General features: G+C 41.8%; 1 protein-coding gene across 3 annotated transcripts in view; it reads right to left on the bottom strand.

The window, feature by feature from the left end:
- The window catches only part of FANCC (FA complementation group C), a 323,090-nt gene that overhangs the window by 16,002 nt on the left and 288,973 nt on the right, over positions 1–18,115 (bottom strand). For all 3 annotated transcript variants that reach the window (XM_069575745.1, XM_069575746.1, XM_069575747.1), the window contains 4 exons: positions 15,939–15,994; positions 14,512–14,611; positions 7,957–8,032; positions 5,700–5,775 (listed from right to left, as the gene is read on the bottom strand). In XM_069575745.1, coding sequence (XP_069431846.1) covers positions 5,700–5,775; positions 7,957–8,032; positions 14,512–14,611; positions 15,939–15,994 — 308 coding nt within the window. The remainder of the gene's footprint in view (positions 1–5,699; positions 5,776–7,956; positions 8,033–14,511; positions 14,612–15,938; positions 15,995–18,115) is intronic.

Here is an 18,115-nt window from a genome sequence, read left to right as displayed (position 1 = left end):
AGTTCTTCTGTGTATTCTTGCCACCTCTTCTTAATATCTTCTGCTTCTGTTAGGTTCATACCATTTCTGTCCTTTATTGAGCCCATCTTTGCATGAAGTGTTCCTTTGGTATCTCTAATTTTCTTGAAGAGATCTCCAGTCTTTCCCATTCTATTGTTTCCCTCTATTTCTTTGCACTGATCACCGAGGAAGGCTTTCTTATTGCTCTTTGCTATTCTTTGGAACTCTGCATTCAGATGGGTATATCTTTCCTTTTCTTCTTTGCCTTTAGCTTTTTTTCTTTTCTCAGCTATTTGTAAGACCTCCTCAGACAACCATTTTGGCTTTTTGTATTTCTTTTTCTTGAGGATGGTTTTGATCACTGCCTCCTATACAATGCCAGGAACCTCCATCCATAGCTCTTTAGGAACTGTGTCTATCAGATCTAATCCTTTGAATCTATTTGTCACTTCCACTATATAATTGTCTAAGGAATTTGATTTAGGTCATACCTGAATGGTCTAGTGGTTTTCCCTACTTTCTTCAGTGTAAGTCTGAATTTGGCAATAAGGAGCTCATCATCTGAACCACAGTCAGCTCCTGGTCTTGTTTTTGCTGACTGTATAGAGCTTCTCCATCTTTGGCTGCAAAAAATATAATCAATCTGATTTCGGTATTGACCAGCTGGTGATGTCCATGTATAGAGTATTCTCTTGTGTTGTTGGAAGAGGGTGTGTGCTATGACCAGTGAGTTCTCTTGGAAAAACTCTGTTACCCTTTGACCTGCTTTGTTTGTACTCCAAGGCCAAATTTGCCTGTTATTCCAGGTATCTCTTGACTTCCTAGCTTTGCATTCCAATCCCCTGTAATGAAAAGGACATCTTTGTTGGGTGTTAGTTCTAGAAGGTCTTGTAGGTCTTCATAGAACCATTCAATGAGCTGTGTATCGAATTCTTTTCTCTCATCATGTATTCATCAGAGCTGAAAAGTTAAAGCTTTTGTGAAGGTGTCCTTTTGTCACATAGGGAACTGGGAGTTGGAATAAAGGATAGACTCTGGTTAAGGTAAAGACCCACTAATTTTGCTCAGAGACAGTCCTAGCAGCCTAACATCTCCTGTGGGAGAAATGGAGCAGGACTAGCCTGAGATCACGTGGGGCAGAATCTTCCTTCTGAACTGGGGAAGCTCCTATAACAGGAGAGCCCTGCGCCCCTTTCGCAGTGCTCCATCCTTGCTGGATCTGGGTGCACAGTCCTCTGCTTGGCTCATGGAATCCTGGAGCCAGCACTGTCCCCCACCTCCTCAAGCCACTGCTTTCCTCCTGTCCCCCGAGAACAAGTGAGTAAATTGTGAAATCTAGTTTGCCAAATAATGACAGAAAAGGAACAAAGAGGGCCATTTGTCTTACTTCCTTGTCCCCACAAGAGGGAGAGCTGATGCTCCAGGGGCCACCTGAGTGGTGGGCTGGGTTATGGTCCAAAGGCAAGGAACAGGCTCCATGGGGTCTCCTTCCTGCAGGCCTCACAGACGAGTAAGCTGAGCAGGGTCTCCCCCATCCCCCTTGCTCCCACGTGGGCATCCCACGTGGATCACGGTTCAAGGCCTGGGAATTCTCCCTGCTTTCCTCTAGCAGTTTAGTGGGTAAGGCAGTCCCGTGGGGCTGGCTGAGAAGGTGCCTAAAGCCGCTCACAGACCCCTCCCAGCAGGTGGCTTGAAGCCTAGTGGAGGCAGATCTGGTTTAGGCGGGGCCCCCAAGAAGTTTGGGGCCTCAGTCCTGCTCTTCAACATAGATAACCAGACGGTGCATCGGGGGCTGCCGGGCATGGCAGGTCGTTAATATGGCTAGTCCTCTGATGCCCACTTGGCTGTCTGTCTCTCCTGCTGGTTCTGTCTCTCCTTCTGGTGAGAGTTTTGGGGTGGGGTGAGTAACTGGCACCCAAACCTGCATCAGTGATGATGAGCAGAAGAGCACCGGCCACAATTTGTGATGACCAGTAATGAGATTATAGAGAATTTCAAGTAGGAAAAGTAGCAAAGGGAACGAATGAAGACAGTCTTAGTAGACTAGTGTGCGTGCGTGCATGCTAAGTCGCTTTAGCCATGTCCAGCTCTGTGTGACCCTATGGACTGCAGCCTGCCAGGCTCTTCTGACCATGGGATTCTCCAGGCAAGAATATTGGAGTGAGTTGCCATTTCCTTCTCCAAGGGATCTTTCCGACCCAGGGATTGAAGCGGGTCTCTTACGTCTACCTGCACAGACTAGTATAGACAATGAATAAAATGCTCTAAAGCAAGGAAGTTAAGAGGAAGCCAGGGGGACTGTGTTGCAAAGAACTTGGCAAAGTCTAAATGTGAGTGGTCCTAGGGAAATATGTGTGTTATTTCCCTAATATTATATTTATCTAATATAATATTAGAAATTATGTTAGACAAAAATTTATTACAAAGAGGAGGAAAAGAAACATTTCATCCTACCATGCAGGAGAAGTTTAGAATTCCCTTCCCTAGAGAGGCAGAGTAGACAGAAGGGCCTAGAGAGATGCCACTCTTGTTCTGCAAGCCAGGGGGAGGGGGGTGGGTGGGGGGTGCAGCATGTGAGCAGTGCTTTTTTCCTAAGGTCCAGTCTATGTATTGTTATACTTGTACATTTCAAAATCTAACACCAGCCATTACTCACATGCAGCCCATTTAATCTGAGCTGCTTGCAGTGCTTCCTCCACTTCTTACTCAGCAATGTGTATGCCTGTTTGGGGTATATGCAGCCATACCTCATTTTACTGCGCTCCACAGAAAATGGTGTTTTTTCCCCACAGATTGAAGGTTGTGGCAATCTGGCATCAAGCAAGTCTACTGACTTCATTTTTCCAACAGGATTCGCCCACTTCCTGTTTTTGTGTACATTTTGGTGATTCTCATAAAATTTCAAACTTTTCCATTATATTGATCACGGTGATCTGTGATCTGTGGTGTTGCTACTGTAATTGTTTTGGGGTACCATGAACTGTGCCCATATAAGCTGATGAACTTAAACGATTAATCTGTGTGTTCTGACTGCTCTACCAGTCGGCTGTCTTATCTCCTTCTCTTTGAGCCTCCCTATTCCCTGAGATACAACAATATTGAAGTTAGTCCAACTAATGCCCTTTTCTTTAATTGGAAAAGACCCTGATGCTAGGAAAGATTGAAGGCAAGAAGAGAAGGGAATGACAAAGAACGAGATGGTTGGGTGGCATCACTGACTCAACAGACAAGAGTTTGAGCAGGCTCCAGGAGATGGTGAAGGACAGTGAAGCCTGGTGTGCTGCAGTCCATGGGGTTGCAAAAAGCTGGACATGACTGAGCAACTGAACAACAATGCCCTACAATGGCCTCTAAGTTTCGAAGGAACAGCTGCACATCTCTTACTTCAAAAGGTTGAAATCATAAAGCTCACTGAGGAAAGCACGTTTAAAGCTGAGATAGGCCGAAAGCTATAGGCCTCTTGCACCAAACAGTTAGCCTAGTTGTGGAGGCAAAGGAAAAGTTCTTGAAGGAAATTAAAAGTGCTACTCTCATGAACACATGAAGGATAAGAAAGCAAAACAGTCTTATTGCTGATATGAAGAAAGCTGTAGTGGTATAGATAGGAGATCAAAACCAGCTACAACATTCCCTTAAACCAAAGCCTAATCCAGAGGAAGGCCCTGGCTCTTCAATTATGTGAGGACTGAGAGAGGTGAGGAAGCTGCAGAACAAAAGTTGGAAGCTAGCATAGGTCGGTTCATGAGGTCTAAGGAAGAAGCCATCTCCACAACATACAAGTGAAGGGTGAAGCAGCAGGTGCTGGTGTAGAAGCTGCAGCAAGTTATTAATGCTGGCTACACCAAACAACAGATTTCCAATAGGGATGGAATAGCTTTATATCAAAAGCAGATGCTATCTAGGACTTTTACAGCTGGAGAGGAAAAATCAATGCCTGGCTTCAAAGCTTCAACAGACAGACTAACTCTCTTGCTAGGGACTAATGTAGCTGGTGACTTCAAGTTAAAGTCAATGCTTATTTACCATTCTGGATATCCTAGGGCCTTGAAGAATGATGCTACATCTACTCTGCCTATGCTCTGTCAGTGGAACAATGAAGCCTGGATGACAGCACATCTATTTACAATGTTTTACTGAATATTTTCCCTGGAGGAAGAAATGGCAAGCCATCCCAGTATTCTTGCCTGGAGAATCCCATGGACAGAGGAACCTGGCAGGCAGTCCATGGGGTCACAAAAAGTTGGACATGACTGAGTGACTGAACATACTGAATACTGTAAGCCCACTGTTGAGATCTACTACGCGGAAAAAAGAAAAAGATTCCTTTCAAAATAATACTGCTCATTGACATTGCACCTGGATACCCAAGAGCTCTGATGGAGATGTACAATGAAATGAATGTTGTTTACATGCCTGTTAACACAACATCCATTCTGCAGTCCATGAATCAAAGAGTCATTTTGACTTTCAACTTTTACTATTGAAGAAAAACATTTCATAGGGCTGTAGCTGCCATGGGCTTCCCTGGTGGCTCGGAGTAAAGAATCCTCCCGCCAATGCAGGAGATACAGGTTCAGTCCTTGGGCCGGGAAGATTCCCTGGAGGAATATTCTTGCCTGGGAAGTCCCATGGACAGAGGAGCCTAGTGGGCTACAGTCTGTAGGGTCACAAAGAGTCAGATATGACTTAGTGACTAAAAACAAAACAAAACAAAACAAATAGCTGGTGTAGAGGGTGATTCCTCCATGGCATCTGGGCAAAAGTAAACAGAAAACCTTCTGGGAAGGATTCACCACTGTGGATGCCATCAAGAACACTTGCGACTCATGGGAAGAGGTCAAAATACCAACATTAACAGGAGTTTGGGAGAAGTTGATTCCAACCCTCCTGGATGCCTATGAGGGGCTTACGACCTTAGTGGAGGAAGGAACTGCAGATGTGGTGGGAACAGCAAGAGAGCCAGCACTAGAAGGGGAGACTGAAGACAGCACGGCTACAGTCTCAGGGTGAAAGCCTAACAGATGAGGCTCTGCTTCTTACAGATAAGCAAAGAAAGGGGTTTCTTGAGGTGGGATCTATTCCTGGTGAAGCTGCTGTGAGCACTTCTGAAATGATAACGCAGAATTTAGAATATCACATACACTTAGATGGTAAAGCAGTGGCAGGGTTTGAAAGGAATGGTTCTAATTTTGAAAGCAGTTCTGCTGTGGGTAAAATGCTATCAAAAGGCACTGCATGTTACAGAGAAATCATTTGTGAAGGGGAGAGTCAACTGATGTGGCAAACTCCATGTTGTCTTAAGAAACTTCCACAGCCACTCCAACCTTTAGCATCTACCACCCTGATCACTCAGGAGTGTCATCTTCGAGGCAAATCCTCCACCAGCAAAAAGGTTATGAATCACTGCCATTTTTAAGCAATAAAGTATTTTTAAATTAAGGTACGTATACATTTTTTTAAGATATAATGCCACTGAACAGTGAATAGACTATGGGACAGTGTAAGCCTAACTTTCATATACCCGGGGAAACCAGAAAGCGCATGTGATTCCCTTTACTGCCACGGTCTGGAGCCGAGCCTGCAATATATCCAAGGTATGCTAGCATTGCCTTCCCCTGTCGGGCTTTCTCACAGGAAAGATAAGGGTACCAGAGAAACCACGTGTGAAAGAGATCTAGGAGTCACTGGTCTTTGCTTACCCGTAGTCTTCAACTACTTCTTTGAGCATTTCAGAGATACATTTCAGTGACTGGTGCCACAGTCCCCGCGGAATATCTGTGGGTGGAGAGAGCCATCAGAGAGGAGCTGAAAAACTGTCAAACCTATTAGGAATCAACTGCAGTGGAGACCAGAAGGGGCCTGTTTAGGGGAAAGGCCTAGTTTTCCCGGTCCACGGAATCCGTACCACCACCCTCAAGCTGATCCCTGCCAGAATCTCTCTCTCAGGCCTGGGAAGAAAGACCTGTTAGTGTTACACAGAGTTAAACTTCAAAGGCTCTTTAATTCAGGTGCATGAGACTGCACAGGCAGCCCACTGTAGGATTTAGGAAGGCTATGTTGAAGATGCCCAGCTTTTTTTCGTTTCTACTCACCCACGCCCTCATCTATCACTAATAATTTGTGGTTTCAAAATATATTTTTCAAAAAAAAAATAGTCAATAAGGAATTAGGAATGTGCTTCCCAAATATGACTAGGATGAATTCAGAATATGACTTCAGGTTTACAATTTTTTTTTAAGGCCAGAAAAAAACATATGGATATTATACAGACAAAGACAAATGTCTTTTCTAAATTAATTGTTCTGGTTTCACATTTTTCCCATGGTCTTAAACACTTCTGAGCATGTATATATCTGTAGTTTTAAACAACAGCTGAAAAAGGTTATCACATTTCCCTGTAGTGATAGATTCTGTAATTAAATACACCAGAAAGATAATGTAAGTGATATAGGAACCACTACTACCCCACAAATGCTACAGATTAAAGAATCATAAATTATCTCTCTCCCTCTTCTGAGTTCTCGTAACTCTTGATTTGCAGCCTTTCAAGGCATTTTCATTTTCTCCTTTTATTAGTTTTTTAGATAGTTATTTTATGTCTCTTTTACTTGTAGCTCCTGGATATTCAGGGTTCATAAGTGACTCATCTTTTATATCTCATAGGATTTTACAGTGGGCATAAAATCAATTTTTGATGAACAGAAGACTCTACTGTTAAGAAACCCTTCAATCTGTGGAGATAACATTATTTTTCCCAAAAGTAATATGCAGAAAATTATGCAGGAACCAGCACAAAAAGTCTTTAATTTATAGATGTCTAAACTTAAAAAATAACAACCCTGATATTCTTTGTGGAGCTCATTTAGCTGCTTACTACACAGGGTGACCTTGGACTTTGCTGATCTGACTTAGGCTGTGAGACATGCCTCTGGAAAGAGAGTCACTGATGCTCCTGTCTTATTAAAGTTTTCCCATTGCATTCAAGTTTCAAAAAACAGCTGACCAGAGATCCCAGCAGGCCTGTCTCCACCTCTACCTCTAGCATATGAGAGGACAGGGTCAAGTGGGTCACTTTGGGTGAGAACTTGATCTTTTAGAAAAAGGAAGAATATTTTTGATTTTGTAAAATGCTCTGAAACCTCAAATCCTACTTTCCTCAAGTGAATCTACTTACTCAAGTCTCAGGAGAAAAAGGACAAAAAGGACATATTATGGGTTCTTCCTATCTTTCCATGGTCGGATGAGATGCCTTTTTCTACAGCATACAGTCTGTCTTGTTTCAGTATCACCTCTCCTTAGATTTCAGGCATTAGTGGGGAAGGATGTCTGTATTCTCTATTTCTGAAACGTTTCATAAACAGGAGCTCACAGGCATGTTAACAGATCAACATCAGTTGAATGAGGACAGATTCATCACTTCCCCAAATGAATATGGCCTCTGGAAGGCTGGCAGATGAAATCACAGATGGCTGTGGTCTAACACACTTACTGAATTCTTTCAAAAGACTTCCCTTGGCTAGGTTAGGAGAAATTTCCCCTGAATTTCCTTAGCTTCATTCATCATTTTATCTTTTCATTTGCAGCAGGGGGCACAGAGAAGAAAGAATGAAATACAGAGAAATGTACTGTTTTATTCCAAATCAGCCAAGTCTTAGCCTGTTCCTGGCATCCAGGTAGACGTTCCTGGCACTAGCAGAAGCCTTGTGTTAACCAGAACAGACTGTCAAAACCCAACTAGAGGCCACTGTTTTCCTTTCTTTTAGTAAATGATCGTAACTGGGAAGTCAAGCAAATTCTCATATCAAAATCCACAGAATGTGTGACGCTGAGAGTTTAAAGGAACATTATCCATCTCCCTGGTTTGACAGATAAGGAACTGGGAGGAAAGGGTTATGATTTTGTTACTGTACTTTCCCAGAAATTATTTTAATGTGGGCAGAATCAACCTTCACGTACCTTTCGGGTGTTGGAGGAGCACCATGACAAGAGATGGAGAAGCATAAGGAAAGTAGGTCTTGAGTGCAAACTTCAACTATAATAGAACAAAAAATTTAAAGCCGTTTGAACATTAGCATTGGAAAAGGTATTAAGGAAATAGAAAATATTGCATCCTCTGCCCCCAAAAGAGATTCTAGTACTTTATGTGGTCATAATGTCTTGCACACTGATCAAAAATAAAAGATGCTTCTGATAATCTTATAAATATGTTCTAAAAAATTAAACCTTTTTAAAGATGCCTTCCAGGACTTAAGAAAAATAAAGTTATGCTCTTGATGTCTTTATATCAGTTCTTTACCTCACATGAACCCAATTATATACATAAATCTATTTATGTGAGAGTTTCCAAGGCAGCTGGGAGATGGGTTTTATCAAAAAGCAACAGTGGTCTCACACATCCTCTGAGGGCCAAAGAGCTGTACCCTCCATGCCCCCAGGCACAGCAGCTTTGAAGTACTTTTGTAAAAAGTTGAGGTAAAATCTGCCTACAGTGAACTGTAAGGGTTTTAAGTGTACAATCTGATGGCTTTTGGTAAATGTGTAAATCCAACGTGACCATCATTCCAATCAAGACACACAACATTTCGATCACCTCAGAAAGTTCCCTTGAAGCTGTTACAGTCAATCCGTCCACCCCACCCCGGCATCTGATATTTTTATTTTGATGAGAGAGAGTAGTTTTGTATATTCTTGAATTTCACACAAATGGAATCATCAGAGTGTGTGTTTTTTTCTGTCTGGCTTCCTTGGCTCAACATGTTCTTTTGAGACTCATCCTTGTTACTATGGATTAAATACTTCATTTTTTAAAGAAATTGTTCTAAAGTAGTCATTGTATGAATATATCATAATCTGTTTATCTATTCTCCCATTGATGGACATTTGGATTGTTTCCAGTTTGGGTTTTATTATGAATAAAGATGCAATTAACATTCATATTTCTGTCTTTTTTGTGGACACGTGCTGTTATTTCTCCCGGGTAAATACCATAGGAATGGAATTACTAGGTCATAGAGTAGATGCTTGTTTAACTTTGTAAGCAACTGCCATGTAATTTTTCAAAGTGGTCAACAATTTACCAGAATTCCAGTTGCTTCACATACTTGTTGGGCTTCCCTTATAGCTCAGTTGGTCAAGAATCTGCCTGCAATGCAGGACACCTGGGTTCAATTCTTGGGTCAGGAAAATCCCCTGGAGAAGGAAATGGCAACCCATTCCAGTATTCTTGCCTGGAGAATCCTTTGGACAGAGGGACCTGGCAGGCTATAGTCCATGGGGTCTCAAGAGTTGGACACGACTGAGCAACTTCACTTTTCACTTTATACATATTTTTTGAAGTGTGTATTCAAGTCTTTTGTCCATTTTTAAAACTGAGTTGTTTCTTATGTTCTTGAGTTGTAAAAGATCTTTATATATTCTGGACACAAATCCCCTATTAGATATATGTATTGAGAATATTTTTTAACTGCTGGGTGGATCGATTTTTCATTTTCTTAAGGATGTCTACAAAGACCAGACATTTTAAATTCTGATGAAGTCTAATTTATCCATTTTTCTCACACTGCTTAGTGCTTTTCTGCATTCCTTCTAAGAAATATTAGATTATCCTAATGTCAAAAAAGATACTCTCATTTTCTCCTAGGAGCTTTATGGCTTCAGCATTTATGTTGAAGTCTATGACCTGTCTCAGATGAAGTTCCATGTCTGAGATAGAGGCCCATGTTTTCTGGGTATCCAGCTGTTTCACTGCCACTTGTTGAAAACCTTCCACGTTTAACTTCCTTGGCATCTCTGTCAAAAACCAGTTGATTACATGAAAATATCTAGACACGATTCTGTTCCACTGATCTATCCTTTTGCCAGTACCTCATTGTCTTGAATTTGATTACTATAGCTTAAAGTCTTGAAATCAGTCAGTGTGAATCTTCTGATTTTGGGGGGAGGGTTTTGTGTGTGTGTGTTTTTTTTTTTCCCAAAATTATCCTGGCTACTATAGGTTCTTTGCATTAGAATCAGCCTATCATTTTCTGTTTTAAAAACTATGTTGGGATTTTAACTAGGAGCACATTGAACCAGGCTTCTCAACAATTCATGATTATGGTTTCTCTTCATATGTTTAACTTTCTTATTTTGTGGTTTTCCACGTAGAGATCTTATACACCTTTTGTTAAATTTTCTCCCAAGTATTTTATGTATTACTGTGGAGTTGCCTGTTTCTCTTTTTACTTCTCTCAGTTTTTACTTTGTGTATCTCAGACCTCTGTTATTAGGCATATATCCATTTTTAATTGGTGTTTCTCCTGATGAACTATATAAACTGTCCCTCTTTTTTGTCTGTCCGTACTCCTTACCTTAAAACCTAATCTGTCTGCTGCTGGTAGAGCCAGACCAGCTTTCTTGTGCTTATTATTTACATAACATATCTTTCCTTCCTTTTAATCTGTGTCTTTATAATTAGAATGGATTTCTTGAAAACAATGTATAGTGGGTCTTAGTTTTTCATTCAGTCTGACATATTTCCTTTTTACCTAGTATACTTGGTTGGTTTTCACTTAAGTTTTTGTAATTAATGAACTTGTAGGTATATTTGAATTGATCTTTAAAATTTTTTCATTTATCTATTTACTTATTTATCAGTTGCCCTGTGTCTTTGCTGATGTGTACGGGCTTTCTCTAGTTGCAGTGAGCGGGGGCTACTCTTCACTGGGGTACCCAGGCCTCTTGCTGCAGTGGTTTCCCTTATTGTGGCACGCTTTCTAGAGCATGCAGGCTCAGAAGTTGTGGTGTATGGGCTTAGTTGCTCTGTAGCACGTGAGATCTTTCTAAACCAAGGGTTGAACCCAGGTCCCCAGCATTGGCAAGAGAATTCTTAACCACTGGACTACCAGGGAAGTCCCTAGGTTTATCTTTTGAGATTAGTTTCTTTTGCCTCATCTGTTTTTTGTTCTGGCAGCCCACAGCTCTGTCTTTTGACACCTTAAGCCAATCAGATTATGCCTTGGGTTTGGGCCACCCCTTAGCCTCATTTAATCTCCTTCCCACCTCTCACATGAGAGCCCTCTGGGAAAAGTTAGAAGATTACCCAATGTGGTTTACATTTTCAAGAGTTGAAACCCCTCCAGTTTTTATCTGCTTTTTGGGTTGCTTTCCAGTACCTTCAAATAGTTTTTTAAAAATATTTTCTCCAGAGTTTATAATTTTTATCTGCAGGAGATTTAGTCCAATACATCATTAAACTCTGTCACTACTAGAACCAGAACCTGAACGGATTTGCTGCTTGTCCTGGAGCCATTAGGCAAGTTCAGGAAAGAGGCCTGTCATGACAGCCTTAAGTTTCTGGCTACTGGTCTGACTGGGCACATTGATGGGGCTGCAACTATGCTCTCCAAACAAAACAAGGATGAGAGGAAAGGATAAAAAAGAGAATGAGACGCACTGAAGATAAACATTTTTGACAATGGGAAAGAATGCGGATTGATGGGATTTCTCATAACTGCTGGGGGGAATGTAAATTGGCACAACCATGTATGAAAACAATGTGGCAGTATCCGCCAAAGCTTCCTTTGCACACCTAATAACCAGCACTAGCACTCTGAAGTATATCTTGAATGTTCAGAGAAACTCTATTTATGAAAGAAAACAAAATCTGGAAATAATCCAAAGGCTCACCACCAGGAAGACAGCTACACTGTATAGACTCTCCCCACAGAGTACTACACGCAATCCCCACCACCACCCACAGCACAGAGCCAGCCTGGTGCCATATTGCTGGAAAGAACAAGGCTCAGAAGACTGCACACGCAGTGCCACTTTCATCTGTCGTTTGCTTTATAAGGTGCAAAAACAATCAATAAAGAAAACATGGTCTAACAATCACATATACATGATCAGGCTTCCCTGGTGGCTCAGTGGTAAAGAATCTGCCTACCAACTCAGGACGTGTGGTTTCAATCCTTGGGTTGGGAAGACAGACCTTCTCCAGGAGGAAGTGGCAACGCACTCCAGTATTCTTTCCTGGAGAATCCCATGCACAGAGAAGCCTGGCGGGCTACAGTCCAGGAGGTCACAAAGAGTTGGACATGACTTGGCTACTAAACAACAACATATACATGATCAAACTATTTTCAGAAAAAATAAAGGGCAGCAGTTACCTGAAGGGAGAAAGTCAGGATGATAGACTAGAGAAGCATGGGAAGAACCTGAAGTTTCTACTAGGGGACCAGGTCTTGTTAGATGTCAGGCTGGTAGAAAGAAAGTGAAAGTGAAGTCGCTCAGTCGTGTCTGACTCTTTGCGACCCCATGGACTGTAGCCTACCAGGCTCCTCTGTCCATGGGATTTTCCAGGCAATAGTACTGGAGTGGATTGCCATTTCCTTCTCCAGGGGATCTTCCTGACCCAGGGATCGAACCCGGGTCTCCCGCATTGTAGACAGACGCTTAACTGTCTGAGCCAGGTTGGTAGATATTCATTTATTAATAATGACTATGTGGATGAATGAATAAAACACAGAAAGAAAGAGGGTTACACATGGATCACATAGGACAGGCGGTGTCATGCATCAGGGATTATGATTAATCTAAGAAGGGGCACTCAGGAAGGCAGGGGATTGATGATGAGAATGGCACTGCCTAGAAAGGCAGGCGGTCAGGAACAGCCCCAGAGAGAGACATGCCATGACATATAGGGATGAAGGCATCTACAAAGTTAAGAGGTTGTTGCTCTTGCATCCTGAGCCCAAGGGAAGGACTGAATTTCTGGCTTTTTTTTTTTTTTGGATCCCTTCTTTGCCTTCCACCAGGACCCATTCTGTGTCCCTTATACCGCCAGATATGTGTAGCCTGGGTAGGGTGTATGTTCAATCACTCAGTCGTGTCCAACTCTTTGTGGCCCCATGTACTACAGCCCACCAGGCTCCTCTACCCATGGAATTTTCCAGGCAAGAATATGGGAATGGGGTGCCATTCCTACTCCGAGGGATCCAACCTGCATCTCTTGCATCTCCCCAGCTGGCAGGCAGATTCTTTACCACTAGCGGCACGTGGGCAGGGTACTATGCTAAATTAAAAGTGACTATAAGTCTAAATCTAAAGTGTTAAGGCCAACCCTGCAACTCAAGGACAAAGTTGATAAGAAAGACAGACTCAAGCTAATGGTACAGAGCAACACTTCTTTTACCAATGCCCTCCACCCCAACCTCGGTCTGTTCCAGGAGTTCAAGGTGCAGGTTTTTTAGAGGGTGGTTCCTAACTGGAAAAACAAAGAATGTTCAGGGAGGATAAAAGATATTTATAGTTTGCCTCAAAATAAGCATGAGGGCCAACCAGTGCCTTTCAGCAGAGCTCTCCTCCAGAATTCCAGGCTGGGCACCATTGATAATACTGTTTGCTACAGTCTAGCTAACTTCCCTAGGGAAGGAGAAGATGGGAAAAAAACATCATAAATATTTATCACTGCCTTAAAAACAGAAACATCTGCTAAAACCTGAGAGGCTTCTTGGCATAGGGGTGTATGGATTTTAGTACAACAGGCATCATGGCACTGCTCCCCTAAGGCAAACTGCAGAAAGCACCCCAAGGGACCATGACCTCACAAGAAACTGCAGTGGGTTCAGGCACTTCAGCGGGCAAAGCACCACACAGACATCAGGTCTGTGGCCATTAGAAGTGCAGGCCAATTAAAACTCCCAAAGGTGAAAACTCTGGTAGAAAAGGTTCCAGTTTCACAGGTTACTCCATCAGTCAGCTGCCTCTGCCGACCACCCTCTCTTCTTGCAGGTCCCTAGGCCTGGCTGCTTGCTTACTGACTGAGTTCAATTCACACGTTTTGGTCATGGCCATTCCCAGCTCCTCTTCTATAATTATTCAAATTATAACGGAATAGTGTCACACTCACTACCTCCTATCTCTCCTGGAACCCAATTCACATTTAGGCCTCTGATATGAATGGAAACTAATAATTAAGAATGTCCAGTATTGCTTTATAATAAGTGCCATTTTCTTCTTAGCACATGCCATAGAGACTCTAGAACACCTTTCTCTGGCCTGGGAAAGGCAGAGTCCTACTCAACAAACAGTGTATAACACAGGGCCCAGAAAGTTCAGCCTCTGGGGTGGTACCTGATCATACGGTAGAGTTCTCTGCACAGCAATAGATAAATGCTTCTGGGTACCAGGACACGGGACAGATAGGAACCATCTTGATTTACTTTCAATTAGAATGATTTTCCCTGGAGGAGGAAATGGCAACCCACTCCAATATTCTTGCCTGGGAAATCCCATGGACACAGGAACATGGTGGGCTACAGCCAGGGGTTCCAGAGAGCTGGACATGGCTGAGTACACACATAAAATGATTCTGCCTTTGCTGGTGTATTTGTTTGGAAACTGTCTCCATGAACAAAACAGTCTATCAAAATCACTGAAAATAACGTGCTCTTTTCTGATGATTAATCAAATACTCTTAACAGCCTCTTTTTCCTTGGGGGAATGAATAATATCTACAATATAACGAACCTGCTTGTTTTCTTTTTCCAGAGCTTCTACAAAGCATTGTGTAAACACCTGAATGCCGGCTAGCACTTCTGGGGCTCCATCGGTTTCCAGGAGCGCAGACCTGAACAATACAAGGCCAGATCACAACACATTCAGTGATTAATCTGGAAAATATGTGAACCAAAATATGTAAAGGGAAACATGGAAACATTCTTTTCAGCAGCAGTGTCAGCTCATCAGATTTCAGTTCTTGCGTGAAAGCAGGAGAAATCTGTCACTCCCTTTTCTAAAGACTTCCTTGAAAATTGCAATGTGCAGAGCTCCCTTTCTTGGTTTTTAAATTATTAAGCACTTCGTATCTCTTCCACATGGGCCTGGGATGCTCTTTACAAATATTTGCACACTGTATGCCCACAAATGGAACATCCACAGAACTTTTGCTTTTTGAAAGTGGAGAAAGGGGTGCCCCAGGAATATCCAGCAAAGGGGTGGAAGAATCTGCATGTTCCTGGTTTGGTTTCTATGCATTTTCATACAACTAACTTTTCTTTACATTTGTATAAACAACACCAAAAAAAAAAAAAAAAAAACCAACTGAAACTTTGCTAGCTTTAAACTAAAAACAGCATTCTGACTTATTTCTACACTCATTTAGCTTAAAGCTCATATGTTTCAAGACCAACTTAAGTGCTGGATTACTTGCTATTGTAAAAATTCCTTTTCCCAATGTCTGCTGTCTGCCATGGGGCCTATATTCAGTGAGTATGAGGGGGACTGGATAAAGAGTGTAGATACCCTGGCCCTGGCTGCACCAGCACCCAGGAAAGAAGCTGGCCACCCACTTGTCCACTGGGGGCAAGCTCCCCACGAGGGGTCTGGCCCCCTCACTAACTATCAGTCATAACCCAGCCTGGTGTCCAGTGGGCTCATCTTTCACCATTGTAAATCCACTGCACTTACTAAGAAGGTCTCGTATTTGCAGAATAAAAATTAGTGTGCTATTAGATAACATGCATAGTTGATTCTGCCTTTCAGAAGTGCTCTGTTAAGAATGGCATTATTTATTTATTATTTTTGGTGTTCCTTAGCTTTAAAAAGATTGGTCAGCCCTCATGTGGTGAAGGGAGAACACTACCACCCTTTATTTTCAATTGAGAAAAATTCTACATGAATAATGCATGATGCAAAATCTAATTCAATTCTGATTTTCAACCATTATTATTAGATTTTTAAAAGGTTAAAAAAAAGATAGTTACCTTAGTTCTCAGGCATTGGATTTTAAATACACACTAACATTTGCGTTTTATCAAAAAGCTCAGCAGGATGGGATGGAATTAGAATCTAATTTCCCCATGGTACAGCCAGAGACTACCACAGAATTTTTTTATTCATATTTGGAAGCTGAACATATTTAGACCAATTATGAGCAGAAACAGCACAATATTTACCTGAATATTTCATCAGCAACTCTGAATATGGCAGGGTGGCAGGCAGCAGCTTCAGGCTGTAAAGGAAAAGACCACGAGAAAGTAAAATATCAGAAGCATTTCATCAATAACGACTCGCTCTTATCAGGGAAATGAGTTGTCCACCACTGCTGGTGTCTAGAAAATGGACATGTTCCTTTGAGTTAGAAAAAACAGAGCAATCAGTTCATGGCAAAAGCCCTCCATACAAATAGAAACAGAAGTTCTCTTGGGGTAAGGGGATTATGGGCAGCCTTTCTTCTTCTTCTTTATTCAACTTATACTCTGTAAATTCCACACTTTCAACAATAAGCCCACATGATACACAAAAAAGAGTCAATAAGTATCATGGGAATTAGAAACTACCATCTACCAGCAGGCGAGCATGAAGACACACAGCCTACCTGTGCTGCTGCGCTGTGCGGTGCTTAGTCACTCAGTCGTGTCTTACTCTTTGAGACCCCCTGGACTGTAGCCCACCAGGCTCCTCTGTCCATGGGGATTCTCCAGGCAAAAATACTGGAGTGGGTTGCCATGCCCTCCTCCAGGGGATCTTCCGAACCCAGGCTTGAACCCAGGTCTCTTGAATTGCAGGTGGATTACCACCTGAGTCGCCAGGGAAGCCTAGGTTTAAGTAATGTCTCCTATGTGTCTGATCTCCTCACATGACTTAAAAGTGCCTCAAAGTCAAAGCTAGACCTGTTATCTTTTCATTCCTGCTGATTAGGAAATGAGTACATAGTAATTTCAAATTATTATTAAGGAAAGCAGTGACCACCACCATGCCAGACTAAATAATACAGCTTTAATTATTTAGGATGAAGAAAAAAATAAAGATACTATCATCTTGAACAAGGAAAGCCATCTAATTTAATCCATGAATATCTTTATGACGGCTTTGATGATTTAAATCTGCAGAAGCTAACTTACTGTGGCCTGGGTGGGGCTTCAGAGGGCCTAATCCAGATTCCATATCTTTTTGTTTGCTTTTTTCTTTTTTTTTGGTCACATGGCTTGTGGAATCTTAGTTTACCACCTGGGGATCGAACCTGGGCCCTTGGTGGTGGAAGTGCAGAGTCCTAACCACTGGACCATGGGCAAATTTCCATGATCCCATACCATTCTGGCTGGAGCTCATACCATGAGATTAAGCCAGAGAAAGACGCTATATGTGTTCTAAAACAGATATAATACAGTAACATCCACAGGTTAGTAAATTAGGCCTTCTATGGAATTTCTTTGAGTCACATTGAGCTTTGGGGAACAGTTTTTCATACCCCCTCAACAAGAAAAATAGAAAAAAGGATATATATCTTCTCTTAACTTTTCTAGGCCAGGCTAAAGAATGGTACCTATCTCCAGTAGCTTCCACTCTCTTCTGTGCTGGCATTTCTAGATGTACAATAACATTGAACGTGTGCCATCTAGTGTTCACACACCGCCATTACAGCTGTCACAGAAGGCTCCAGGAAAGAGCATTACCACTTGTTAAAAGGATGGGATAACTCCTTTTATTTGAAGAGATTAATGATTTGTAGGATGCAAATCTCTGCTTTCTAGATAGAGGAGTCAATACTTCCTAATCTTTCATTGATGTCCATTTTTATATAAAAGAAACCAACTAAAATTTTTCATAGATTAAATTCATTACATACTCAAGAAAGTAATTTGGCTGATTGATGGTTCAACAGAAGAGAGGCAGACTATTTTTTGACTTTGATCTCAGACAAGTCAGTTATCTTCCCTGCTTCTCAGCCTCAATGTAAATACTAACAGTTATTAAAAGGTCACTGGATATATGCCCAGAAAATATCACAGAAGTTTCTACATATTCATGATGGAAAATATAAAATAAGAAGAGAAAAGCAAACTGCCTATCTTGAAGAAATGTGACTCATCAAATTTGCCAGAAGAGTTTTTCCAAGTTTTATATATAGACAATATGGATCTTGAATAAGAGTGTTTAAGAACCAAACAACACCGTCATGTGACACACAGAGGCTAAAAACGCACTGGCAGAAAATACAAAATGGTAAAAGAGAACCATTCCCTTTCTTCTAAATGGCCTAACTACTCCAGAACCAACAATTCCCTCTCTTCTAAATGGTCTAAGTACTCCAGAACCACTCTATAAATCTGATGCTAGTAGAAAATCAATC

This window comes from Ovis canadensis, chromosome 2 (genome assembly GCF_042477335.2).
Source record: "Ovis canadensis isolate MfBH-ARS-UI-01 breed Bighorn chromosome 2, ARS-UI_OviCan_v2, whole genome shotgun sequence".
NCBI classification, from domain to species: Eukaryota; Metazoa; Chordata; class Mammalia; order Artiodactyla; family Bovidae; genus Ovis; species Ovis canadensis.
This window is presented reverse-complemented; position numbering and strand designations above follow the sequence as displayed.